This window comes from Danio rerio, chromosome 2 (genome assembly GCF_049306965.1).
Source record: "Danio rerio strain Tuebingen ecotype United States chromosome 2, GRCz12tu, whole genome shotgun sequence".
Taxonomy (NCBI): domain Eukaryota; kingdom Metazoa; phylum Chordata; class Actinopteri; order Cypriniformes; family Danionidae; genus Danio; species Danio rerio.
This window is the reverse complement of record NC_133177.1, coordinates 39,587,936-39,615,707: the sequence shown is the minus strand read 5'-3', so window position 1 is coordinate 39,615,707 and position 27,772 is coordinate 39,587,936. Positions and strand designations below refer to the sequence as shown.

General features: G+C 35.3%; 1 protein-coding gene across 6 annotated transcripts; it reads right to left on the bottom strand.

Annotated features, from left to right (window-relative positions):
* On the bottom strand, window positions 1-27,772 carry pak2a (p21 protein (Cdc42/Rac)-activated kinase 2a). Of its 6 annotated transcripts, none has more exons than XM_005171263.6 (15): window positions 27,564-27,772; window positions 27,014-27,032; window positions 16,664-16,896; window positions 13,315-13,418; window positions 12,928-13,072; window positions 10,219-10,337; window positions 9,805-9,937; window positions 9,623-9,686; window positions 9,459-9,507; window positions 7,992-8,104; window positions 6,234-6,351; window positions 6,047-6,146; window positions 5,772-5,968; window positions 5,520-5,657; window positions 1-1,098 (listed from the first exon to the last, which is right to left on the bottom strand). In XM_005171263.6, exons 3-15 carry the CDS (start codon window positions 16,848-16,850, stop codon window positions 1,012-1,014), a joined length of 1,554 nt encoding a protein of 517 aa, XP_005171320.1. In that variant the 5' UTR covers window positions 16,851-16,896; window positions 27,014-27,032; window positions 27,564-27,772; the 3' UTR covers window positions 1-1,011. The 6 variants fall into 6 exon arrangements, with proteins under 6 accessions (XP_005171320.1, XP_005171319.1, NP_001002717.1 ...); XM_073911822.1 differs by lacking the exon at window positions 1-1,098 and adding an exon at window positions 2,502-2,579; XM_005171262.6 differs by lacking the exon at window positions 27,014-27,032.

Sequence of the window (27,772 nt, the reverse complement as noted above, 5' to 3'; positions counted from 1 at the left end):
TTTGCTCCAAGTCTATTTTAATAATAATTTACAAAGGATATGTTTTAAGATGGTCTCATCATTAACAAAAAACTTTGTATCTCATAGGAAACAAGCATAAAACCGACAGAAGGACAGGTGTATTTACTCAATTGGAATGTCTGAAAATGTTTCTCATTGAAATGTTATGCTAAAAGAAAAACAAGTTAGATTGAACATGCAAAGACTAAAGCAAATTATTCATCGTTTTACGACAACCACTGAGGACACATTAAATTCCGGTGTTCTGTCAGATTGTTAGTTAAAATATAAAATACTGTATACATACACATAAATACAAAACATCTAGTCAAATTGTCCTGATTCCTGTCCCCTCTCCCCCCACCCCCATTTCTGCGAGCTAATCACAATACATAATATACAAAAAGATTTAATAAACTTTAGGTTTTGTGATACAAATTTAAAAACAGGAAATGGTTCATTTAATTTCATACAGCAAAGTTGTTTTTCCATTTTGTTGAGACGAGTGAAGGCAAATAGGTAGTAGGCACAAGTGACAGGTCAATATGAGAGGATGGGATGGTTCAAGTATTACAATACTTCTCTGGAAGATCAAAAAAGGAGAGTACACTGTTAGGTCAGAGCTCAAAAATACTCAAAACTATTAAAAAAAGAGAATTCTGACAGAAATGCATGACAAGATGCGCATAGAGCGATGCGATGGTTTTCAAACCGTTTACATCAGACAAATAAAAGGAGAGATATCAGTAGAAACGAGAGAGAGGTCTACAATCTGTGGCTCCTCTGGTTTTGTAGCCCCTTCAGGCACATTGCGGAGAGTTTGGTGTGAGGAGGCAAGACACGGTGATTGTGCAAGTTAGTTGCCCAGGTGGAGATGACTGAGGTCGGTCCTGAGGGCTGAAGAGCAAAGGTCCTTCGCGGGACTAGAAGGGGCTCTGCTGGAGTGATAGAGGCTCTCACAGGAGGCGGTCGTGAGAAGGGATTTGGGCATTGGCGCACAGTGACAAACGGCTAACGGTTACTCTTCATTGCCTCCTTGGCAGCAAGTATAAGAGGAGTGAGGCTGGAAAGAGGCTTTGCCAGCTTGAGGAAAGGATGCTGAAACAGAGACAGAAGGACATTTTCCGGAAGATTAGCTTGTCATCAACATCATTATTTCTCTAACACCTCCACAGTCTATTTCAGGGGTTCCCAAACTTTTTTTGACAGCTGAACTTCTTGAGTTCTTTCAACTTCCAATTCCTATGCAAGTGAATGTGGGAGAACGGAAACTCAAGATTTTGTTCAAGTTTGGTGAACTCTGCTTTGTTAATTTATATCATGCAAAGATGTGGGACTTATAAAAGGTATGTGGTACCAAGTGAAGACAATTATTACTTACATTTTAGATCTATTATATTCTTTATATCCTGCAGAGTTTTACTCATGTTACAGCCACTGCAATGCATATAAATGTTCATGCTCAACGTCTATTGTGACTTCAGATTTCAAATAATTCCCTTATATACACCTTGACAATTTGTCAACATTACAATAATTTAAAGACATGTTTTCATTTTTGTGTTTCACACAAAAATGTGAAAAATTATCCAAAAAAATATTAATTCCAACAAGTCTCCAAAATGTTGCCATAGCTGTGGATGTAACAAAGCAAACCACTATCATATCTAGGAATGTAAGCACAGTATGGTTCAAAATAATAGCAGTACAATGTAACTAACCAGATTAATCCAAGGTTTTAGTATATAGTTTTATTGATACATGACAAACAAGTTGCCAGTAGGTGCAGTAGATTATCAGAAAACAAACAAGACCCAGCATTCACAATATACAAGCTCTAATGGCTGTGCAATTGACCAATAAGTTGAAAGCGGTGTGTTTAAAAAAATGTAATCAGTGAGGTCATCAATTTTGTGAATAAACAGGTGCGAATCAGGATGAAGCCTGCACTTATTGAACATGCATTAAAAAGCCAAATGGGTCATTCAAGGCATTGCTTTGATAAAAAGTTGATTGGAGAGGGGAAAACCTATAAAGAGGTGAAAAATGATAGGCTGTTCAGCTAAAATAATCTCTAATGCTTTAAAATGGAGGGCAAAACCAGAGAGACGTGGAAGAAAACGAAAGACAACCATCAACATGGAATGAAGTATAACCAGAATGACAAAGGCTCAGCTAATGATCACCTCCAGGATGCTCAAAGACAGTCTGGAGTTACCTGTAAGTACTGTACATTTAGAACACGTCTGTGTGAGGATGTGATAATCTACTGCACCTACTGGTAAGTTGTTTGCCCTGCATCAAATGAAAAATATACTAAAAACCTGGAATATTCTAGCTATTCATGTTGCACTGCTATTATTTTGAACAATACTGTATATTCAAGAATACTGGAAATAAATACAGGAGGTTCTTGAACATATATTTGAAAGAGATATACCTCTAGAGAGTGAATTGTTATATTTTAGCTGTGTAAATAATCAGCATGCTCTCATGGGTGCCAGTAAAAAAAGCAATCACACACAAATGGCAAGAACAAGAGCAACCAACCTTAAATAAATGGATAGATGGATTGAGATCTATACAGTGGAAAAAAAATCCTGTAGTCAATTTAAAGAAGGATATATTGCAGACAAAATAGAGGAAATGGGTTGAATATAAGACCTGATTTTGATGCTATAAACAAATAGAAGATGCTCAACTGAGATAAATACATGCTAATGAGTGTATAGCTGAATGAGCTGAAGTAAGAATTATTATCCACCGTTTATTTTTTCCCGTTTCTGTTTAATGGAGAGATTTGCTCAACACATTTCTAGTTTTAATAACTCATTTCTAATAACTAGTTTATTTTATCTTTGCCATGATGACAATAAATAATATTTCACTAGATATTTTTCAAGACACTTCTATACAGCTTAAAGTAACATTTAAAGGCGTAACTAGGTTAATTAGGTTAACTAGGCAGGTTAGGGTAATTAGGCAAGTTATTGTATAACGATGGTTTGTTCTGTAGACTATCGAAAGAATATATATAGCTTAAAGGGGCTAATATTTTGACCGTAAAATGGGTTTCAAAAATGTTTTTAAAATGCTTTTATTCTAGCCGAAATAAAAGAAATAACACTTTTACCAGAAGAAAAAATTTTATCAGACATACTGTGAAAATTTCCTTGCTCTGTTAAACATCATTTGGGGGAAAAAAAAAAAATTCAAAAGGGGTTAATAACTGACTTTAATTTTATTTTCATATTGTATTGTGTGTTATCCCCATGTGTATAATGAAGGTGGTCATTTTAGATTATTCTGGAAGGAATTTTATTATGACATGCATTCTCACCCTGAATTCAAATAAAATGTCTTAATTTTTATTTAATTCTTTAGTTTTTTATGCTTTTTTTTTTTTTTTTTTTACCAAATTTAAGTACTACGTATAGTAGTACACCTTACAGTAATGTATGTAAATTGTGTCACTTAAGGTCACATACTGAGATTCAAATGTACCTTGAAATATTGTAAGATTGTACTCAATTGAGTGTTAACAATAAACATAAAATAAAAGATTTTTTAAAATTATATTGATAGCTTATAGAACTGTTAGTAAATTTATATTAATTATATATGACTTTTGCAAATTGCAATTGAAGCTCTAAGTACAAAAATAATTAGTGTATTAATTTTCACCACATTTTATTGTTATTATTTTTTAGGGGTTTTTACCTTTATTTGACAGGACAGTAGAGAGAAATGACAGGAACGTGCATTGACCAGAGAGAGGGGAAGGATCGACATAGGACCTCAAGGCAGGAATCGAACTCGGGTTGCCGTGAACAACAGAGTGCATGTGTCAGTGCACTTTCCATTAAGCCATTGGCATCGACTTCGCATATTTTTGCTGGATCGTGTATCGGCCAGCTCAAACCAATCCAAAGCCGATCTTGCACATGCGCTATATTCTGTGTAATTTATAGTCCAATAAAAGCTATGAAGATAGCCTATTTGAAAGTTGTCATGTAGGGTTGTTCTGTTCTGATGCCATTTTATAGTTTAATGTGAAATACTGATGAATATTTAAGTGCTTAAATTTATGTTCACTTCAGCGCTTCCCGCCGCTGCGCCTGTCAATCATTCTCCCTTCATTCACAATTCAAGCTGTGTGTCGTGGTCATGACAACACAAACTTTCTCCAAGACTATTTGTTCCTGTTAATATAAGTATATAGTGGAGAAATGCATTTAGCTTTGCATTAAATGGGTTAGTTTCGACCTGCAACAAAGACATCATTGATGTTTCTAAATCATGTTGCACTGTATCTGTTAGATCAGCATATTGCATTTTCAACACTGGAGTTGAGAGGATAATTACCTGCTCTTAATGCACAAAGTAGGCCTACCTGAACCTTTAAATTAGAAAAGGCTCAATAATACATTGGACAGATCCTCAACGCACTGATTTCTTCCCTTTGTGCTACTCAGTTTTAAAAATTGTCTGCAGGTACCGGAGGGCTGTGCGCTGTGTCTCAGTAATGCATCAGGTGCTTCATTCACGTACCGGCTGCGCAGATGGGATGTGCGCCACTTAATAAAATGATTCTGCAGACCTAATATTAGGAGTTTCTGTTCTCTCATCTTTCTGACTAAGTTTATTCTTCAGAGAGGAATACTTTTTTTGCTGTGAATAGTTTGTAAAGCCTGACTCATTGTGGTCAGAGTAGTTAATTAACTGAAAAAAATGAAACTGACAGGCGCAATATGGATTGTCATTAACAGAAAATGATTTAGCCTAATTTATGCTATTCTGAAGCTGTGAATATTTTACTGTAATTTTATTCATATTATTATTTTATTTACAGACCAGTTTGTGTTTTGATTAGGATCAATAGTGGTCGTCTATTACAAATTTTTAAAAATCGTAATAATGAAAAAAAGGAAACATAAGCTGGACCACAACAGATAATTGCCTTAAAGAATGCTCAAATAATGTCTGTCATATACAGTAGGCTTTTTTACTAAAGAAAATGTATTATTTGAGTTAATCATTAAAACTATAGAAACTGTATTATGCATAAAAAAACAAACAAACAAAAAAACAGCACAGGATCGGAATCGAATCTGTATCAGTCGATACAAAAAAATTGGTATCGGTGAATCCCCTACAAACCACTACAATTTTAATCACAAAAAACTAATAAGTTACCTATTAAGACAATATTTATCCTCAAAACTCTTGATTTACAAAAATTTAGATTTTTTTTTTAATTTAGAATGTGTTTTTTATTATTTTATTATTGTAGCCTTTGAATAGAAAATTGCAATAAATCACGTTTACAATGTTTGATGAATTATGCAGCAATAATTATTACACTCAATTTAACCATAAATTTAACTAATGGTTAGCCTTTTAATCAATCCACAAACCCAATGAAGTTCCACATGAACTCCAGTTTGGGAAACCCAAGTTTATTCAAACAAAAACAAAAGCCATTTGTTCGTGCATTTTGGGTTTTCAGTTCTACTTACTTGCAGAAGCTCTTTTCCTCCTCCTCTCTTCTCCACATCCATCTCCAGGCAGCGGTTTAGGAAGTCTCTAAAAATGGGAGACAGCTTTTCTGGGTTCTGGAGCTCCGGGGTGCCATTAGTAGCGATGAGGTACAACGCCTGGAGATGTACATTATCAATTAATGCCATAAATCTTTACTTTAAAATCTGACAGATAGCCCAAACCATTAGCATTAATTACCCATGAGTAATAAACGTTCTAAAAAGACTTACCCTCAGAGGATTTTCATTGAGATATGGAGGTTCGCCCTCAACCATTTCAATGGCCATGATACCCAAAGACCAAATGTCCACTTTGGGCCCGTAGGCTTTACGTGTGACCACCTCAGGGGCCATCCAGTAGGGTGTTCCCACCATGGTGCTCCTCTTGCTTTGCTCTGGAGTGATTTGAGCACAGAACCCAAAATCGGCTGAAAAAGAAAAAGTAAAAATTGATGCAAACTGTGCTGACATGATGAGCGCAAGGCTTGAGAGTGTGACAAACTCACTTAGTTTGACTGATCCGTCCATTCCTAAAAGAACGTTGTCACTTTTGATGTCTCGATGGATGACCTGGTTTGCATGCAGAAACTCCAGTGCTTGTAAACACTGTGGAGATTGTGAGATCAGGGTGTTCAAGCAGTGGTGAGAAAAACAAACGATTTAGATCTCACAGCTACAGCAGAAATACTGTACCTCTCTGCAGACAGCAGCAATTTGAGCCTCATCCATGCAGGTTTCTGTTACTACGTCTGTCAGAGAGCCTCCAGCAAGATACTCCATCACCACAAAGAGCTCATCTCCAACCAAGAAGCTGGACAGATACACAAGAAAACAAAATAGATGACTGAATTGAAAATGCTTGACAAGATGTACAAGACAACATTATTTATGTTGCTAATGATGTTGAATTTTGAGATGTTTGAATAGTTGGTTACACTATGGCCCTATCCCAATTTAATGTTATAACCTTTGACCCTTGAAACAGAGTGTGAATGAGTAGAGATGAAGAAAGTTCCTCTAAGAAAGTTGTCACAAACTCATTTTTCAAACAAGATCTGTTGTGTCATTCCAGATGGCACAAACACAGTAACTTTTGACAGATTACTCACTCCAAAAGTTGTTTTGCAATGTACTTCAACTGTACAAAATAAGCCTCTGGATTTGCTCAGGCAAACTCTAGTTTCATACAGAACATACGACTAGTAGATCACATTGAATTGAGCATGAAATTGAAATTTGTATTTACACAATGCTCATATTCATAAATGTAACCTCAAGAAAACATCATTAACATTCTACCAGAAGTGCTACAAAAAGCAAATTCCATGTCACTTTTCTTACAGGGTATTCTGACTGTCAAGTCGTCGGGTATCAGAATTGAAAATATTTTGTAGGATTATTATGCAGTGGTTATTAAAAGTGACAGTCATTAGTGAAATGAGCAATTTTTAAAAAAAAATGTTTCTTTGAACATCATGATCGTAAACACATTTAATTATGCTATAAAATAGTTACTTGTATCTATTACAAATCCTTAATAATGTCATTTTTTGTTTTACATTTGTGGGTCTCTGTTCTTGCTTGAACAGCCATGTTGCAGCTGTAGCTGGTATACTCAGGGAATTTCTCATACCCCCTTATTTGCAATGTGGTCCTGAAAAATCTTAATTTGATGAGCTATCTGACACTCCCCCCTCTCTCTGCATCTCTATCCAACAGAGAATGAACATGAATGAGTGAAATGGAGGGGAAGAGGGAAATGGAAAGGCTAAGGGGGAAAATTAGGATTGGGCCTTTGTGTGTGCCAGTGTAATGTGATGGGACACTGACAAGGAAGTGTGGATCCAAATGCAGGTGTATTAACAGGGTGTCCAGGCAGGCAACGGTCAACAGGGTCAAACAAATGTATTTAGGCAATCCAGAGTTGTAGTCATTAAACAGGTGAATGGTCAGTACAAGCAGCAAGCAACATAAATAAACAAACAAGGCGAGAGTCAAAACATGGCAAAACAAGGCAAGGGAAATCCGTTGTAATGTTCAAAATAACAATATAACAAGTATCAGAAACTGGTGTGTGTGTGTGTGTCTGTGCTGCTTTTAAAGTCCATGTAATCAGTTCTGAACAGCTTCAGCTGTGTGTTAGCAATCAGCGGAAAACTGGAACAGGTGTGAGTGTGTGGTGCATGACAGGATGTATAGTCCATATGTTGACAGATAGTCCTGAGTGAAAGTGAATGATTCCCAGTGAGCTACCAGCCTGAATAGCTGGTGATTGTGACACCCTGATACAAAAAATAACCTTTGTAAATGAGTAATAATAAGTACACGTTACTACTTTAGGGTTAGGTCTGGATTAGGGTAAGTTGCTTGTAATTATACATTATTAACTGTTATTTTTACAAATTGTACATGCAATTTGTGTAAAAAGACTTTTTTAAGGGGTGTAACTACCTGTCTAAGAAGTTGACAATGTTTGGATTCTTCAGCTCCTTCATCACCAGGATCTCATTGATGATCAGCTCTTTTTTGGGCTGCTTCTGTAGGTTAATCTGCTTAATAGCAACCTGTAGAAACACATCACTACCAGTTCACTTTGCCTATTTTAACACAAAGGCCAAAACTATAATTCAGAATGTAAATTTACAGTGGTAACATGCAAATGCTTGGAACGGTGCGATTAATTGGAATAAATGCACTTCTATTTAAATGTTAGGTGCCAATACAATTTTTTATATAACAGCAGATTTTTAGTAGTCATTATTGCAGATTTTTATGTCAGAAATCATTCTAATATGCTATTAGTTAACAAGAAACATTTGCTGCGTCACAATTTGCATACTATCCATCTTAAATGGTGTACAAAAATAGAATTAGTATGACTGAAACTATAGTACATTGAAAAGAATGTGCCAAAGGTTCCCGCATGGTTTACTATTTCCGGTAAAAATATGAAGTGTAGAAGCATCCATACACTAACTGCTAATATTGCCAACAATACATTGCACGTTGGACGTGAATTTGATTAGAACTACAAACTCAAATAAAAAGTGTACAAACTACAAACATGGCGGACAATCGAGACCAACAGTTATTTAGAGAGGCTTCGGTAAAGTTGTTTGAATGACTGTTAATCAATATGTAGTCAACTGAAACTTATTTAAACCGCGTTTTCCATGATATAGTTCATCTGAAATAACAATGTGAACTTATATCAAGATATGTTTGGACATTAACCTCTGAATGCATAATTAACCAAAGACCTAAGAAGATTTCTCTGCATGAAAGACTTGTGGATGGCAGATTATCCTGCAGCTGCTTCTCCAATAAGGTAGGTAATTGAATATGAAAGAAATGTGGATGACGTGTCGAGATTATTGACAGGGCTCATAACTAAGCAACATAATGATCTGTTAATGAGGAAGTAGTATTTCCCAAAGCTTCTATACTCTTCTGTTACACACTCAAAAGTATATACTTTTCCATTACAAAAAAGTACATACTTTTAGGGTGTAGTTTAAGTATGTGAATTGGGACGCATCAACTGTTATAAAAAAAGGACACAGTTGTTTTTGCTTCTTGTGAAAAAAAGTGATACATTCTCACAAGGTTTTTAAATAAAGTTTTATGAACAGCATTTAGTAATACATGTTTTTAGAGACAGCTCTTATTTGTTTAATCCATCCTTGCTGAATAGAATAGTGAATTACTTTCAGAATAATACCACTAATCCAAAACATTTCAGCACAGTGTGATTAAGTTAAGTAAATTAAGAGCTGCACTCAACCTATTTGTAAATTACCCATATAATTCTCTTAGCAAATACAGATGTGTGCATTAATTCTGGCTTATTACACACTGCATATCATGTTGTTTGCTTCATTTACACCTTTAATGAAAATGGAATAGAGTACAACATACCTCTTGGCCAGTAGCAACATCAATGGCTGTGTACACTGTACCAGACGCACTGTAAAGACACAACATAAAAAAAAATAGCAATAATATAAATGTAGCTTTGGTCCAACCTCAAAGGTAAAACTGTAAAAACTTTCAAAATGTGATGAATCATTGAACATATATACCCTTGTCCAATTTTTTCGTATCTTGTGTATTTCTTCTTGGGGTCTCCAATACTGACAATGGTTCCTGTAACAACGACAACACAGTTATCATTCTGTAATAAACAATCATGCGGTAACACTTTGACTGTGAATATAGAAATACTCATGCTGTGTTGAGCATCTCTAAATGTTCAAAGACATACTAAGTTTCTCCATAATCTCCTCATCGGTCATCTTTCCCTTGCCCTTCTTCTGTTTGTCTGCAGCTTTAGAGCCATCTGTGTCTGCAATGGCAGCAGGTGCTGGAATAGGATCGATGACAGAACGAGTGTATACCTATCCAAAAAGCAGAGATGCCAACAATATGTTGTTCACTCAAGAATCATTAAGTACAAACTAGAGAAGAATGAATTATAGCGCGCACACACACACACACACACACACACACACACACACACACACACACACACACACACACACACACACACACACACACACACACACACACACACACACACACACACACACACACACACACACACACACAAACAAACAAACAAACAAACAAACCAACACACACACACACACAAACACAAAATTGACTGATAAAAACTGACAGATATGGTGTGCTGTGGGCGTGGTGCTACAACAGGGGGTGGAGCATCCTCGTCATCATCATCAGGGTCTTTGACAGGAGATTGCTCTGAGCCTTTTTTTGCTTGTGGTGCATCTTTATCTGATTTTTAAAAAGAGAAGGTCAAGGTCAACTTTATTTATATAGCAGCTTAAAACAACATGAATGTTGACCAAAGTGCTTCACAAACTTGGTAACATTAATTCATTCATCTATTTTTCTTTTCGGCTTAGTCCCTTTATTAATTTGGGGTCGCTACAGCGGAACAAACCGCCAACTTATCCAGCATATGTTTTACGCAGCGGATACTCTTCCAGCTGCAACCCATCACTGGGAAACAGCATACACTCTTATTCACACACATACACTATGGACAATAGGAGGAAACCCGAGGAGAACATGCAAACTCCACATAGAAATGCCAACTGATCCAGCCGAGGCTCGAACCAGAGACCTTCTTGCAGTGAGGCGACAGCACTACCAACTGCACCACTGTGTCGAACATAGGAACAATAATAAACAATTCGAGAGACAGGAGGGCAATATATGCTACAATAAACTAAAATTACATTTTTAAATTCTGCATAGTCAATGAGACTAAATAACGAATTTACATCAATAGGCCAAAGAGAAGAGTTTTTTAAAAACACAATGTAGATGAAGCTTTTATTTCTTAAGGTAACATGTTCCAAAGTTTTGGGGCATGGACTGAGAAAGCTCTGTCTCCTTTTGTTTTCAAGCGGAATTTAGGAACAATTAGCAGGAGCTGAGCAGAGAACCTGAAGGATCTTTTGGGAGAATATAAACTTAGAATAAGTTTTAGTTTAATGTCCCTTATACATGCCAACAGAGCAGAGATCGAATCACTTCCAGAATATAATGGTGAATAGAGCTGGGTGTCATCAGCATATACAGTTGAAGTCAGAATTATTAGCCCTCCTGAATTATTAGCTACCTTATTAATTTTTTTTCCCCAATTTCTGTTTAACGAAGAGAAATTTTCTTCAACACATTTCTAAACATACTAGTTTTAATAACTCATTTTTAATAACTGATTTCTTTTATTGTTGCTATAATGACAGTAAAAAATATTTTACTAGATGTTTTTTAACATGCTTCTATACAGCTTGAAGTGACATTTAAAGGCTTAACTGGGTTAATTAGATTAACTAGGCAGGTTAGGGTAATTAGGCAAGTTATTGTAGAACGATGGTTTGTTCTGTAGACTCGAAAAAATATATAGCTTAAAGGGGCTAATAATTTTGACCTTAAAATGGTTATTAAGAAATTAAAAACTGCTTTGATTCTAGACAAAATAAAACAAAGAAGACTTTAATCAGAAGAAAAAATATTATCAGATATACTGTGAAAATGTCTTTACTCTGTTAAACATAATTTGGTAAATATTTTAAAAAGAAATAAAAATCAATTAAAAGAGGCGTGTTATAATTCTGACTTCAACTGAATTTGATAAGAGATCTTATGGCGCTCAAAAAGCAAATGCAGTGGTAGCAGATAAAGGGAAAATAAGATGGGGCCCAAAATAGAGCCCTGTGGTACTCCACAGGTAACTGGCACTGAAGGATGATGAAAGTTCTTCAATTCTACTAACGTAGTCCTATCTGATAAGTAGGACTCAAACAAGCCTAATGCAGAATCATGGATTACAACCTCATGATTTAAACATTTTCGCAAGATACAATGATCAACAGTTAAATGCCATCAGAGAATCGTCAACATTAAGACCCTGATATATATGAAGCAACATTAAATAATAAACTTGTTGTTTTGAACAAAATCAAACCCATTTGTAAGTCAAAACAACCTTTCAAATGTTTTCAGACATTTTGCTTTAACTTTCCAAATGTCTTCAGACATCTTGCTTCAGCTATTAAAACATGATTATAGGTAAGTTAAAGTCTAAAGCTCTGCCTGCTTTAAGATGGAAAATTTCCGTTAACTGTTTGAGGTCAGTTGTTTGTTATTAAAGACTGCTTTATAGAGCAGATTTATAGCACAGAACTGACTTATACGAGTAAAGCACTTAATTAAAAGCAGCACTGACAACGATTTTTTGATCATCCTTATGGAAATCTTTTTACATTTTTCTCATCATTTCACTGTTATTCAAGCACCATCAATTTTTTAAATATAGCATTTTTATTAGAAATTCTAATATTTCGCCCTCATTTTCTAAATATATTCATAAAAATATTACACCAAAGACCTTCAGGACAAAAATGTGCTCACTGAAGGCCATTGAAACCTGCAATATTAAATCGTAGTGACATTAAAGCAAAAACACATATATTCTTCATCAACAGGCTTCTGTTTGGTTGGGACGTCTTCAAATTTTATAGTATAGTAAAATTAGTAGCATTTAAAGTTCAAGTTTGTTCTCATAATTATGTGTGAGTTTGTTTTGTATGTATATACAGAGAAATGCATGCGTGTATGAATAATAGCATTGTAAAGGCTTCCTTAACTGCAGTTTTCTTATCATTTGTTATTGAGAGCAAAGTATGCATCACATATTTGCAAATCCATTTGGATAAGACACTCAGCAGCACGGATGGTCCTGGGATGTTTGATAACTGCATATCATGGCTTACTTTATTGAAACATCATTTTATCCCTAAATAAAGAACAAAAGAAAGTGCACTGTGAGGATAATTTACATGCAGTTATTCACCTGTGAAGCTGAGGTATTTCTGCCTGCTGTTGCCTGTGGAGTCGTAGAATTTGAGCACGTCCAACACAGCCTGAGGGTTTTTCTTCTGCTCAGATTTCGTGATGTTGGAGGTCTGCAGTAGCCGAGCCCACTGCTCTGGCATGCCCTAAGACACAGAAAGATAAGAGGAACGGAATTGAATAAAAGAAACTGAGCGTGGTCCCATCCAATACTGCCATTAATTAAACTTGAGCAAGCAAATCAAATCATTGGACTATGACAGGACACAAATGATCCCATCCAGGCAATTGAATTGGCGATTCTCTCCAGCCATTGATGGATTAACACAGATCAGGGGCAGTGTAGGTAAACTGCGCCTGAGGAAATAGAAAAGGTTCCCTCACTCACCGTGAACTCCCCTGTGACAGAATCAAAGCCCACATGTATAGTGTGCTCGAAATCTGAAGGGTTAGAAATCTCCGGACGCTCCTTATCCTTGTCTTTTTTTCTTCCTTTAACAGAAAGAATAGCTGTGGTTAGAGGATTTAGGCCACTGGCAAAATAACAGATTCCAGGGGACAACTTGACAATTAATGATCCCAAATATGAAAAATGCAAACAAAGAAAAAAAGAAATATGTCAAGTTCAACACAAGATGATGTTGCTGGAGCAGCTGAGAAGGGTCTGCTCTCATTATATAATATTAAAGGGTTCTCTGTCTGGAGTAAGGTTGGCAAAAGTATCGACCTTGGTATAGGGCTGGACAATATTGCAAAAAAAATTATTAAAAAAAAAAAATTCACAATATCTGATTTATATAATTCAATATTAATAATTATTGAATATTTTAACAATCCATTTAGGAATATTATGATATTTTAACCACTTTGTTTTTATTTACCAACATTACAAAGGCAGATAGTTTTAATAGTCAAAAACAAAAATATTTAAACAAAGCATCTTATCTCATGAGATAATATATATTCATAATAAAATAAATATAAGTGTTAAAGAGACTCTTTAACTTGATAAATAAGATGTTACAAAGTGTGTGCAATGTTAAAAGTAGATCAACATCTGCAAGGTGTGAATAATGATACAGTAAACCTTAAATTCTGTAAACAAAACAAATTATGATCATCAAATTTGAGCTTTTAAGTAAAAACAACCCGCCATCGTTATGCAAATATATATTGCAATATTAAAAATTGTGAAGTTAAATAACTATATTACCCCCTGTGCTAAAAAATCTTTAAGATGGGGTGCTAGCGGCTGGGATGCACAAGAAAAGAAACCAAAAAGCCACTCAAGCGTGAGCGTGTGGTTTCCTTCCCCAATAGCTACGTTTCCATCCACCTATTTTTATGTGCATTTTGCATAAGCCATAAAAAAATGGATGGAAACGCTATGATGTGCATACAATGCGCACAAAAAATTGTATGCTGAGTAACGTAACTGAGTAGGATACGAAAAGATGTGCTTAAACTAAGATGGAAACACTTTTACCGAACAAAGTCCAGTATGCACAATTAAAAGGTCATGTGATTTTGTTATAAGAGATCATGCGATTATAAAAATGTGTGTGAATGGATGAACCAGCAGGCTGAGCACACTGTAAAACATCTAAAATGTTGTTTTGGTCATTCTAAAACGCCTTACCATTTAAATACTAGTGTTATTATATTATTAATGACTGCCAGAATCAAGAGCGTCTGTGCTCCGCATCAGACACCTTCAAACGCCACTGCGCTTTCACTGTGTGTCAGGATTGCCTTCTGGCGCAAGTCATTTATTAGATGAAGAAAAGATTGACGCAGTTTCTCCTACTGCAGTAAATTACATTTTTACAGTTAATATTTGCCGCCAGTTAATCAGGAAGTGACCATATTATTCTCTTTAACTCGATGGAAATGCTGCTTTATTTGCAAATCTTTTATTTGATAATCCAGTTTTGCGCATAAAATTCATTCGCATTTTTGGATGGAAACATAGCAATTGTCTATGGTATCTTTCGTAACTAGGTGACTATTAACCATTTTCTCAGAGGATGACAAATGGACAAACCATTGCTGCAGCTCCGATGCAAGTTTATGGAGAGAATTAAAAAGCACTGCAGTGTTTGGGTGCGCTGTGTTTGTCTGAGGTTATTAGTCTGTCGTTATTACTGAAATGGGTATACTCCATATAAAGTGTAAAGCCTATTGGTTAGTTCTACTTATTCGAAAAAGTTCAGATGTTTTTTTTAACTAGGTTTACCTGTAAAATGCTTGCACGTCACATGTGTGATGCTTGCACATCATGTGCGCGTCGTACAAGTCGCACGCCTCCATTGGAAATTACAAACTTACACCCTAAGCTTATTGTCATTCCTTCTAAGGTGCACACTCAGCAGACACATTTCAATAAAACTATAGCCTTCATACTGAACTTCATACCAAATTAGAATTTTTTAAAATTGTTATTGACAATTGTGTTCAGTCAATATACAATCGAACCAGATTTTATTGGCCAGCCCTATTTGGTATCAATTGTAGATTTTTTACATTTTCTGTAGATTTATTTGGTACCAATCACTGCTATTCACCAAGTGCAAACACAGTTACACTGACACTGGATCATTTCAAAGCCACGTCATATTTAAGAACATGGTCAACAGAACTTAAATGTTAGCGGGTAACTGACATTAAAAATGCTCAATACCAATTGGTTGATACTTTTGACAACTCTACTCTGGAGTCATTCATTCATTCATTCATTTTCTTGTCGGCTTAGTCCCTTTATTAATCTGAGGTTGCCACAGCGGAATGAACGGCCAATTTATCCAGCAATTTAGCCTACCCAAATCACCTGTACCGCATGTCTTTGGACTGTGGGGGAAACCGGAGCACCCAGAGGAAACCCACACGAACACAGGGAGAACATGCAAACTCCACACAGAAACGCCAACTGAGCCGAGGCTCGAACCAGTGACCCAGTGACCTTCTTGCTGCGAGGCAACAGCACTACCTACTGCGCCACTGCTACGCCCCACTCTGGAGTGAAAGTTTGTGAATTTTGTTTTGATAGGCAAGACAATGTACAGAGTGCTTTTTAATGATGACAAAATCCCCTACAAAAGCAATAATGTATATAATATATATTAAAAAAATGCCGACATGCATAAAGAAATTAGAACCTTTTCCAGAAATAAAATTAAAATGCCTGACACTATTAAGCTATTCCGAAAATCCATCTACTTAGAATCTTATCAAAGTCCCTTTAAGGCAAGTCATTTCACTCAGCGGCCATATTTGAAACACCTCTCTCGCAGTATGCTTGGGCATTCTGTCAGAATGGGGAAACATCAAATTCTCCAAAACTGTTAGCTAAGATTACTATGATATTACATATTTGGAATTACCAATAAAATGAAACAACTGTCTTATAAGTTTTGTTTCTAAACGTCTAAATCAAACAAAATCAGCATATATCCAAGCTGCTCAAGCTAATGCGAATGCGCACTTTAAAAGGATGAGATCACGACAACAAACCTCATTGATGGCTTTTCTACACATTATAATCCTATGGATAATGCTTTGTCTTTTGAAGTAATTCACAACTTGGTCTTGATGACCTTAATCAACTGTATTCGAAAGCAATTTTTTCATGCTTCACAGATTTTTAGGCTCAGATATTTTTTTGTGGTATTCAACACAAAAGCTGTTTTGTATTGACTAAAAATAGTGCTTTGAGTGAACCTTGGGTCCTCAAGTCTTACCTTTCTCAGCTGAGAATATTGATATGATCTTGTTGCGCGGTTTGTCCCTCTTCTCCTCTGGGACGGAGGGCAGGGGTTTAGAGCTGGGGTTTGTTGACATACTGTCTTTAATACCGGTGCTGAAGGTGCTGCTCATTCTGACTGGGGGGGCAGGGGGTTTGTCCTCCAGCTCTCCGTTGTCAGACATGACAGGGAAACACACTCAGAAGGGTTGTAGGGTTTCAGAGATCAACCTGCAGGGGGCAGCAGAAAAACATACATCTGATAAAAAGACAATAAAGATACAGTAAAGAGAGAGTGGGACATTTTCAAGGTCATTTTAGCAAGATGCTTTATGAGGACACATTGCTTACAAGATGCTCACTAACAGAATACAAGCCAAATAAACAAACCAGCCAAGGTCGTCATTAAATAATGTGCTGCTTGACATGCACATAAAAACAATGTAACTATTTCAGTAAAATCTCAGTGGAACAATATCACAATGTTATTGTACAGACCTTTTATAAAAGCTTTCCAACCACCAGAATAGCCACACCAAGAGTCTGCTAAAGCAGACTAACCGCTAACCAACAGCTGCTCCTTTGCTACAAAACAGCCAGTCAGCAAGTTAGAATGGACAGAGGGAGACTGTCTCAAGTTCTGCTAGCTGCCTGTTTTTTTTTTTTTTTTTTTTGAGATATGCACAACAGTCTCTGTCCCTGTGTGAAGCCACTTATACTTTAGAGTGTTCACTGTTAGCTGCTGAGATTAGCTTACTACTGCTATCCTCTAAGAGCAACAGTGCTAGGCTAGCAGGTTGTCATCAATTCAACTGAAACTGATGGCTGTGTGACGTAAGCTTTCTTCCACAATTAAGTAAGCTTGCCTACCATTTAGCATAGCATTTTTACAGACAAAGAAACTCATAAGCAACTGATCTGATTGACACTATATATAGGGGCAATGACACAAACTGTTTAATGCATGTAGTATGAGAAAGCTGACTTATTCACTTACTAGTGATAGACAAAACAGATACAATACTTTTTTTTGCTTCATGCTACATCTTGGATCAGTAATTTTAAGGTTGTGACAATAAATTACGAGACTGTCTTCTTTAGTTTTATTTGTCTTACTCTTAAAATCATTCAAACTAAAGTATAGTATTTAAAATACATGTAATGCAAACTCGTCAATTTTTCAAAAAACTCCTATATACCGCAATTAAAAAATAGGAATAGTTTGCAAAACTGCAAGATATTTTTTTCACATTTATAAGTCAGCTGGAGTGTGTTATGTCAGATAATCATTCTTTAAAAATGTGGCGATGCATTTATATGTATTAACACAAAAAAATCTGCACATTACGGCTGTGTAAAAATTAATTAATTAATTAATATTAATTAATTAATTAGATATTTTCCCCAAATCGCACAGCCCTACTGCACATCCAGGAATCCTGAATTCACAGTTCTTTTGTGAAATTGTGTACTATAACCTCCAGGAAACAATTCATACAAGGCCACAAGGGACTTTCCATTAATGCTGGGAAAACAGGTCCTTAATTAAAAATAGAGGCTAGTATGTATGCTACTATAGTATGGTGGCTGTTAATATATACATTTAGCATTATCTTTATTTTTTTAAGCAGTGTATATAAAAATACATTGTACTTTGCAACTTTTTTTATCAATAGGCAAAACGAATGCTTTTACTGTTATCTATTTTGAGCACACATGCAAAATTCACAGTGACCAAAAATTAAGCTAATGTACCAGTAGTTGGATTATCACCTAAGAATTACCTTACCAAGCTCAGTCACAAATTTGGCTAAGTAGGGCTGGGCAGTTTGGCCAAAAATAAAAATCTCGATTAATTGAACATTTTAACTCGATTATGATTAATGAATGATTATTTTATTCATTTAACTTTTTGCCCTAATAGTTCACTAACAAGTTTTATATGCCATCTAAAGGCATCTCCGGAGCAGCTTCCAATCACCTTCAATGTAGTGCAAAGCTCAAAAATGAGTCCATACTTGACCAGAGATCAGATGTGGCTGCAAAGTGGCAGCAGAAGTGGAAACCAGCCACAGCTTTAAACAGAGCAGGGTCATGCGACACGTAGGGAAAGTAATTGAAAAAATTGTCCTGTGAAAATTAGATTGATTATCGGGTTCTGAATGATTATAGATTTCTTCAATGACTTTTTGATTAATCGCCCAGCCCTACGGCTAAATAAAAATACCCAAACTGTCTGCTTGTTGGAAGCACAATTCTGAAGTCTTAACAATCTAGCTAGATCAGAGCAAATCATTGTGGATTGAGAAAGATGAACAGCTTTTTTCCCGACCTGATTTTATATGGTGCCTCACATGGCACAAAGCAGTTTTTGTCAACTGTTTGTCAAGTCTGGTTAAGAAATCAGTGCTACCATGCTGCTGTCTGCATCCTCTCCACCTCTGTCATCAACATGTCTAAAAAAGGTAAAATCCTGTCTCACCTTGGTGAGGTCAAATCAGCAAATGATATGCAACACAACCTCTCTGTGACCACAATGTCTTCCTGTTTGACTCTGCATTGTATTCAAACAACAAAGCACTCATATACCTGACTGATTGCAACTGCAGACACTAAAAGAGTGTGATAACCAACAGCTTCTAGGGTTAATGAACCTAAAGAAGATTCATTTTGATGATCTAATTAACTACTGCTTCATGCAGCAGTGGATTACACACTTTCTAGTTTCCTCTTAATTACTTTCAGTATGAGCGATCGAACTGAGCAAAATCATATGAAAATTACAAACGGTGATGCAATATTAAAACTTTAGTTGAATAGTGAGTTTTAATACATTGTTTAACAACTCTAAAAGAGAACTTTCATCATAAAAGCTTAAACAAAATCTTTTTTAAACTTTCTTAAAAACATTTCGGAAGAGTTGACAAATGATCAGTAAAACCATTCTGTCTAACTATTGCACAAGTCTTACATGATCTTAGACTAACACCCTTGAGCCAGTTTCTACTTCCCTATAGAGCAAAATACACGGGCAGAATAAAGATCAGAGCAGTTACTGCAAGCGAATTCCTAGAAGCTAGTCTGAGAAATAACATTTATATACTGTACATGTCTTATGCATACAATTCAGCGAAGCAAACTGATGTAAAACGAAAACTATGACTATGCTAAACTTGTTTAGCTGTATAATAGCCACCATACATTTGAGCATGTAAGAAACAGTCACAATCAACATCGAAACTCCAAAAAGTAAAGGAAAATGATGCAATCAGCGCCCAACGACATCACTTTAACCATCTCACCCTGAGGAACCCTGATGGAAAGCTCCAGCTCACAGCCCTGGCTCTGGTCTGGCACACTACTGAAACATTAAGGGTCTTCACTATCGTGTGTCCACAGTCTCTTTCTTCCTGTGCTTCCACTGAACTGCACCGAGATAGAGGCATGTTGATGCAGGCATGCTTCATTCCACAGTAGGATGAACTGCTGCGAGTGCAGTCATGCCTTTGCGCTGCGAATTGCTATAGTGATGTACCACCCCTCGGGCTTGATGTAAGGCCCTACAGCGGAGACACAGGACTGAAAATACCTTTACACACCACTGCCTCTTGCTCAAAATAACTAATCACCACCATCACATAACAATCACACTACTAGGAATGAAGCAGGATTATAGGAGGTGTTTTAAGAGCTTGATTAGAGCATTTTAACATCACAATTTCTCGAGAATTGTAGGTATAACTAGTTTTGGAGTATATCTTCTTTCTGTACTGAATAACGCTACACTGACGTCCAGATATTTACTGATTTTAGTCAAAGGTTTTCCATTTTTTCTCAAGGAATGTTATTTGGGATAATCAAGTCTCAACTTGTTTTCCCCATAATGACAGTGATTTGAGATGGGAGTGGCTCTCTTCAAGCACACAGTGTTTTATAGGCTTAAACGCACTTCTACATGGTCCATTTCAGTAGATTTTTTTTTTCTTGAGAGCCTGAGTTTCGGGTTTCTGCATCAGAAATAGTTAGTCTACTGCTTTCATGAATCTCACAGCCTCGAGGTACTGATTCCACAACTACTGCTGTCAAGCCAAGCAGAATGTGATTTAGGACTGCAAGAGTAAAAAAAGAAACACAGAATGAATCCATCAGCCAAATTAGGGTATCATTTAATAAAGAGATGAATTCAGAATTGACAGTTTGAAAACATTATTCTCTCTTTCTCTAGTACTCGTAGTTGGTTAATGTGATGTTAAGGCTAAAGAAAGAAAATGGCAATGTTTAATGCTGTGTTTGTATTTTTGTCTCTAGATGCTGCCCTTATATTTTGCCAGACTCTACATCACTACATGAGAGTGCTTGGTGTGGGACATTAATACTACTGGATCAATGAACCCATAGTATGTGGTTCATGGATAAGTGGAAAAGCAAACGAAAAGGATGTAGATGGCAGCTACAACTTGGCTGTAAATCCATGTTTTGATACAGCACAGCAAAGTGTGAACTTTCACACAACATGCCCCCTTTATGATTATTTGCTGGTGGTATTTTGTGGCAGTTCAAACTTGAGTGTTAACACCCTGAAAGCAATTTTATACAAGAAGTTTTCAACTTTATCTAGAAGTAATCAAAAATTGATTCTCATTAGGACCACATTCAGTATCAACATCAATTTCAGGTGAAGCAGTAGCACTATCTGTATGAATGAATGTGGTGCAAAACATAGCAACACCAAAGCACTTGTATGATACATACTGTAGGTATCATTCCTGTATCACAGACAGAAGGAAACAACAACTTACTCAACAGTCATTAATCTCTTAAATTGTACCAGTTGTGTACAGCTTTACTAATTTAATAATTCAAATTTGTATGGCTAAATATGTCCATACATATACAACACATTTAGTATGCTGTGAAACAGATAAAAAGTTACAGCTATATGATTACATGAAAACTTATGGGGATCAAGTAAACAGGAACAGCATTAGCTAAGAGCTTGTGAAAATTATACATTTTTGGCAACAATAGTTAGTCAACCTGTCTTTATCTCACCTTTCTTCAGTTTTACTTTTGTTTTTGATTCATGCATTTTCTGCATACTGCATGACCTATGACATGACAATAACTACCACTGAAAAACTTACTTAAAAACATTTAACATTGCAGCAGCTCAAAAAGAAGAGCATGGTGCTTAGTGTTGCCAGTTTGGGTAGATAAATAGCTTAGGCAAGTTGACAAAATTTGGGTCGTTTTAAAACTTAAATTTTATATCCAACTTTTTTTAAGAAAACGTAACTGTGTGCTTTTAATCCATTCAGTATAGTGCATCAAGTTACACCTGCAGTTACTCACAGCGGTTTATCATAAACCTTTTATCAATGATTTTTCCCGCAACTGACAACGAGAACGAACATAGAAGCGTTGTCTAATTTGCAAGCAACATCTCAATGTGTTCATAAGACTGTAAAACGCCAAATAGGCGAATTTATGCATTTACATCATATGTATATACCTGAATCCGTACTTGGAATCCATGGAGCTGCTGTGGAAGCTAAAACTCATGTGTCCGGCTTCTGTTTTATCCAATAAGTCATAGTTTTGTAAGTTGCCAAAATAATTATTTTTAGGCTCACTAGATTTACTGGAGGTAAATTGAAGCAATAGCTATTGACATCCTTAAAACTAACAGACTGAAATTAACATCTAAAATAGTTTATTTTAATTTCACAGGATATTTAATGCAAAAAATGTATAAACTATTTAAATATTATATTTAAACAAATAAATCTCCAATAAGCGATTAGGTAGTGTAATCTACAAAACAATATGTACAGTGGTGTGATCCAGTTATGTTGTAAATTTTACTACTGTGGTTCTGTGACTGTTGTGTTGGTTGCTGTATGCACTGAAAAAAAGTGTTGCATGCAGAACTGTTGCAAACAATTTATTTGTGTTAAATTTAAAAAAATAAATAAAATTGAATAATGTTCAACTTAATTTGTTTGTTTAAATTTAACACAATTAAATTGTTTACAACCACTTAACGTAAAAGAATTGAGTAAATCTAAGGAATCATCTTTGAATAATTTTTTTCAGTGTGGTTTAAAAATCAAGATAATTAAAGTAATCAGGCTAAATACTATTTTAAATAAATTAGAAAGAAATAATATATTTATCTAATATTTTGGCCGTTTTTTTGTGCGTTTGGGTGGGTTTGGACAGTTTTTGGGCTTTTAAAAAGTCAGCTATATCTGGCAACACTGACTGTGATAAAACACCAAACCACCAAACATCAGTATTTATCTATCTATAAGATGAATTTAATCTAATATATAGTCTAATTTATCTAATACATTTTAATTGCACAGAACACATGAAATGTAAGCAAGTGCATACAGTTATATCAATAAACTATTATATAATAAATAATCATTCATATAATATTTAGCCATTTATGGAACAAATAATAAGTAACTATGACTTTAGCCAAAGACTGCATGCTGTCCACTCAGTTTGTGTGATGAAAATGGGAAGTGGGATGAAAATGGCAGTGAATGCTCATGGGAAGTGGGACTGTGTACATTCCCTTCTGCTCCCCCGAGCCTCTTTGATATGAGCCGCACCAGGCCTAAACCAAACAGCATATATTTGTTTTTCACAGCTACAGGCTTGTGGGCCAAATGTAAACAAAGTGCCAGTGACTATGCATCCAATGTAAACCTGACTCCTCAATGTGAATGCCTATTCACGAAGTAATGAATAATGTACACCTAGCCAGATGTTATCACATAATAAACTAAGGAAAGGTGAACAGGAAAAAAATGTTTCAATAACAACTCTTTGTACCAGTTAATGCAACGCTTTAATAAAAAAAATCAATGGGCTATATGCACAGCTCGTGTTTTTCAGCCAATGATGAACTTCCAGTGAATGCTTTATGTGACTACTTTCAATTTCATAAGGTTCCTTTTACAGCATCGATGTTGTAACGTAATTACAACACATTCAGTTAAATAGACTTCAGGATCCATTTGGTTGTTAAAATTGTAAAAAGAGACAAAAAACAGTTTAAACGCAAGCACCATCATGAGCCACAGACTAGCGCAGAAATTCTGTTGAAATACTGGGGTAAAATTAATTTTTATATTTTAAAGACAAGGCACGAAGAAATATAATTTAATGCAGTGCTTCTTTTTTGGTCTGATAGCCCCTTTAAATCGTATCTCAGCCAGGCAGTGAAGATCACAGTTTTTTTTTTTTTTTTTTCAAACAACTCAGACCTTAAACCCACAATAAAATCAATAAAAATTTTGTATGGAATGATAATTAACCAGAACCCCTGAGGATGGCTGACTGAAATTAAAAGTCCGTGTGCATATACCCCATTGTTAGAAAGCAGCAGATTTAAACTAGCCTGGCATTTAAAAGTGCACTAAGCAATAATTGAAAAACATTTTTGACCATAGTGTTGGACAAACTCTCAAAAAAACGGTAAGAAATAATGGTAAAAAGTAACAATAAAATAATAAAAGTAATCATGTTTAGTAACCATAGCAGAGATATCAAAAAGGGCAAAGTCCTAATGGTTTATAGGCATGTTTAAGTTTGTTTTGGTGTATTGAACATTGTTTGACAAAATTTACTTAATGCACCTTTAAAGGCATACATTCAAAATAAAGTCATGTTATTTATTACAAAGCTTTTTATGCAGCAAGAGGGCAGCAGCTGCAGTTGACCACATAAATATGGACATCAAAACACTGATTTGAGATTTAATAGTTTCAAATCACCAAGTGCAAAGCATCAGCAAAAAAAAAAAAAAAAACAAATAGCGCTGACATTAATTTGTAAGATTAATTTTAATGTAATGCTTTCCCATATTTTTTAAAAAAAAGTTATAAAGGTTTTTTAAGAGATATAGAAGTAAGAATTACAATTAGACATATTATTTATATGCCAATGACAAAGTTAAATAAAAAAATCTGATGGTGTGCCTGATCAACCGCCTGGGTAAGGCACTTTAAAAAAAACATCATAACTAGGGCCAGACAGAATCTGTAGGCATTTTTTGCCATTTCTGTGAAGAGTTTTGTAAAAAAAAAAATAATAATAATCTGCGGATTTCTGTGGAATGATTTCAGGAGTATCATAACTAAAAACTTAATTTATGAAATAAAAAAAAATACATTTTTAACTTTTATTTAATGTTTACAATGCAAATCCAATTAGATCCACTTATTTAGTAAACAAACTAAATCTTTCAAATGATATATCTACTAAAAAACAGAAAATATTACTTCACGAAAAGAATTGTAAATAAATCATATGGCTATTTTCATATTACTATTATTATATCACAATAATATTAGTGAAATTCATTTAAAAACTGAATAGGTATAAATTTACACACATGTACACCAGTAAATACATAGACTCGATAGGCTAAAAATCAGCACATTTCTGAGCGTGCAGATTCCGTGTGGGCCTAATCATAACATATTGCGAGGCTATTCACAAAGATACTTACATGTGACACAATATGAACTCTTTTAACTTTTTTTAGAATGGCATCTAATATGCAAAATGCTTCAAAATATGTTGTACTTGAAAGATGCGAGTTAAGGTCTTAGGAAAAATTACAGTATGTTGGATTTGTAATGTTTGCATGGTGATATTACCATGGTACTAGGGTTGCACGGTTTACTGGTACTATGGTAGTATCGCCATACTATGGCTCCAAAATACTGGTGGTGCCACTGTAGTTTGTAAACGCTAGTATCGCCATTAATGGTTTATCTACAATAGATAATATTGCACGTGGAAAAGTCACTAAATGCTCACACATTTGTGCAACTATAAACCATTTTATCTGAATAGTCTGCGGAGCCCTTTAAGGTTGCATAACTGTGTAGAATTCGCAGCTTTTGTGGTAGCCTATTGCATGCTTTCTAACGCTTCAGTTCAAACACAAATCTGAATCGGTTCATTTCTGTTCCTGTTAATATGATTTATTAGCAATAGCAACCGTGACAATCTATTTTAAAAGAACGACTCACAAAGTGAAATTTTTAATTACTTTGGACCGTTACCTGAGAAGACTGTGAAAAAATAGATAAAAAAAACCAAAATAGCAGCAGGAAACTTTGAAACTATTTTTGAGCACTTCATAAAGAATAATTTTGTTGGAAAAAGGATCTTCTGTAACAAATTTAATTTGGTATAATTTGTATATTTATTTTAATGTATTTTTGTTGGTCAGTTCATCTACCAAATAAAAAAATAATTAATCAATAAAAAATAATTAATTTTAGGTGAAGTGACGTGCAAATAACACTTTTTAACCTTAAGGGAATTATGAATTACATTCAAGTAGGCCAATTATAACATAAAATACAGTATTTATGACAAATTTCTTTAGAATTTGAGTTATAAAATTAGAGTACAGCAATACTACTTGGTATCGTTATACTTCAGCTGGTATAGTATGGTAAGATTAATTAATAGTATCCTGACAACCCTACATGGTACAGTTACATTAAAATGGTAATGTTTGCATGATATATTTAAAAAAATACTACAACTACGACTGGTGTTAAACTTCATTCTAAATTTGAATTGTTTGGACTAGGCTAAAAACATATACGATAAATTCAAGACTAGTATGCGTTTCTGCTAAAATAGTTAGACAAGCCATTTGCTTTGAGTTTACACAGCGCTAACTACTTCACAAACATTAAACATTTAACATTTTTTACCCCGATTGTTGATAAAAAAACTGTTACTTTAATATTGATGAAGTTTCATTAAAATGATTACAAGTATATTTCTGGAAAAAAAAGTCTTACTCCAATTCAATTTTTTTTTTTTTACTGTTCTTCAGACAGTGCTGATTACAATCTTCAAGCAACCACTAGAGAGACAGCATAGAAAAAACCCAGAAGAGTGCCTATACTTCCTATTACTCACATCCCCTTTGCATCGGATTGGCGGATGGATAACAAAAGTATTTCCTGATTTCACAAGCCACGACCACTATAGGTCACACACTTGCACTTAATCTGACCAACTGGACCAAAACAAAGATATCAGAGCACGCCTCTCTCTTTTACAGATGTGTGGTTGTGTAGAGGAACTGTTTACAGGAAGACAGACCAGGGGCCTTTTGTATTTGCAGCTTCTATAAAAGGAAATACTGAGCAAGGCTTCCTGAACTAAGCCTAGCTGCAGTCATCCTTCCATGCTATTGGAGAATAAAGGCATGTGATGGTCTAGAAAAAAGCAGCAGCAAGCTTTCAAACCGCCGGGATCTTGTTTGGCATGAAAGAAATGAAAGTCTGCATTTACTCACCCTCATGACTTTATTTCTTCTGTGAAACACAAAATAAGATGTTAGACAGCATGCTAAGAGAACTACTAACCCCAGTCACAATTATACTGTTGCATATCTTTTTTGTCTTCCTTAAAATGCAGGTGAATGGCTCACTTAAACTATAATTTCACCCAAATGTACTTTGTTCAAAGAAAAATCAAATCAATACTATTATTTATGACATGACCAACTAAACAAGACTGAAATTCACCAGAGATTAAATCAGTCAAACTGTTTCCCTGTCAAATATGTGCCCTGATATACACAATTAAGTTAGCTTATGTGAAAATGAAAGCATTCTTGAGTCTAAGATTTACTTGGATTTTGTTGTTTACGAAAATAGACGTGAGAGAGGAATCATAGATAACACATCCATCTCTGCATGATCAAACAGGTGTCAAAGTGGTACAAAAACAGAATCTTAAAGATTAACTATAAATACACGTCAGGTTTGTAGAATAGTATGAAATCTGCGCACTACTAGCCGAGCAGATGTCAGGATTAAACTAGTTTAGCGTTTTCAACTCACCAAAACTCCCGCAAATCTCTTCAAAGTTTGAGCTCCGCCTTTTTCACAAGCATAAACTGATTTTGCTGCAAGTATAGTGCGAATATATCCCTGGAGATTCTGAGTTGGGAAGCCTTGTCGACGTGTTTGTAAGTTTGTTTTATGAGTTAACTTCTTCTTGGACCCGGGATCTGTCTGCTATGGCGGAGGGGAAGCGGAACTGTCGACCC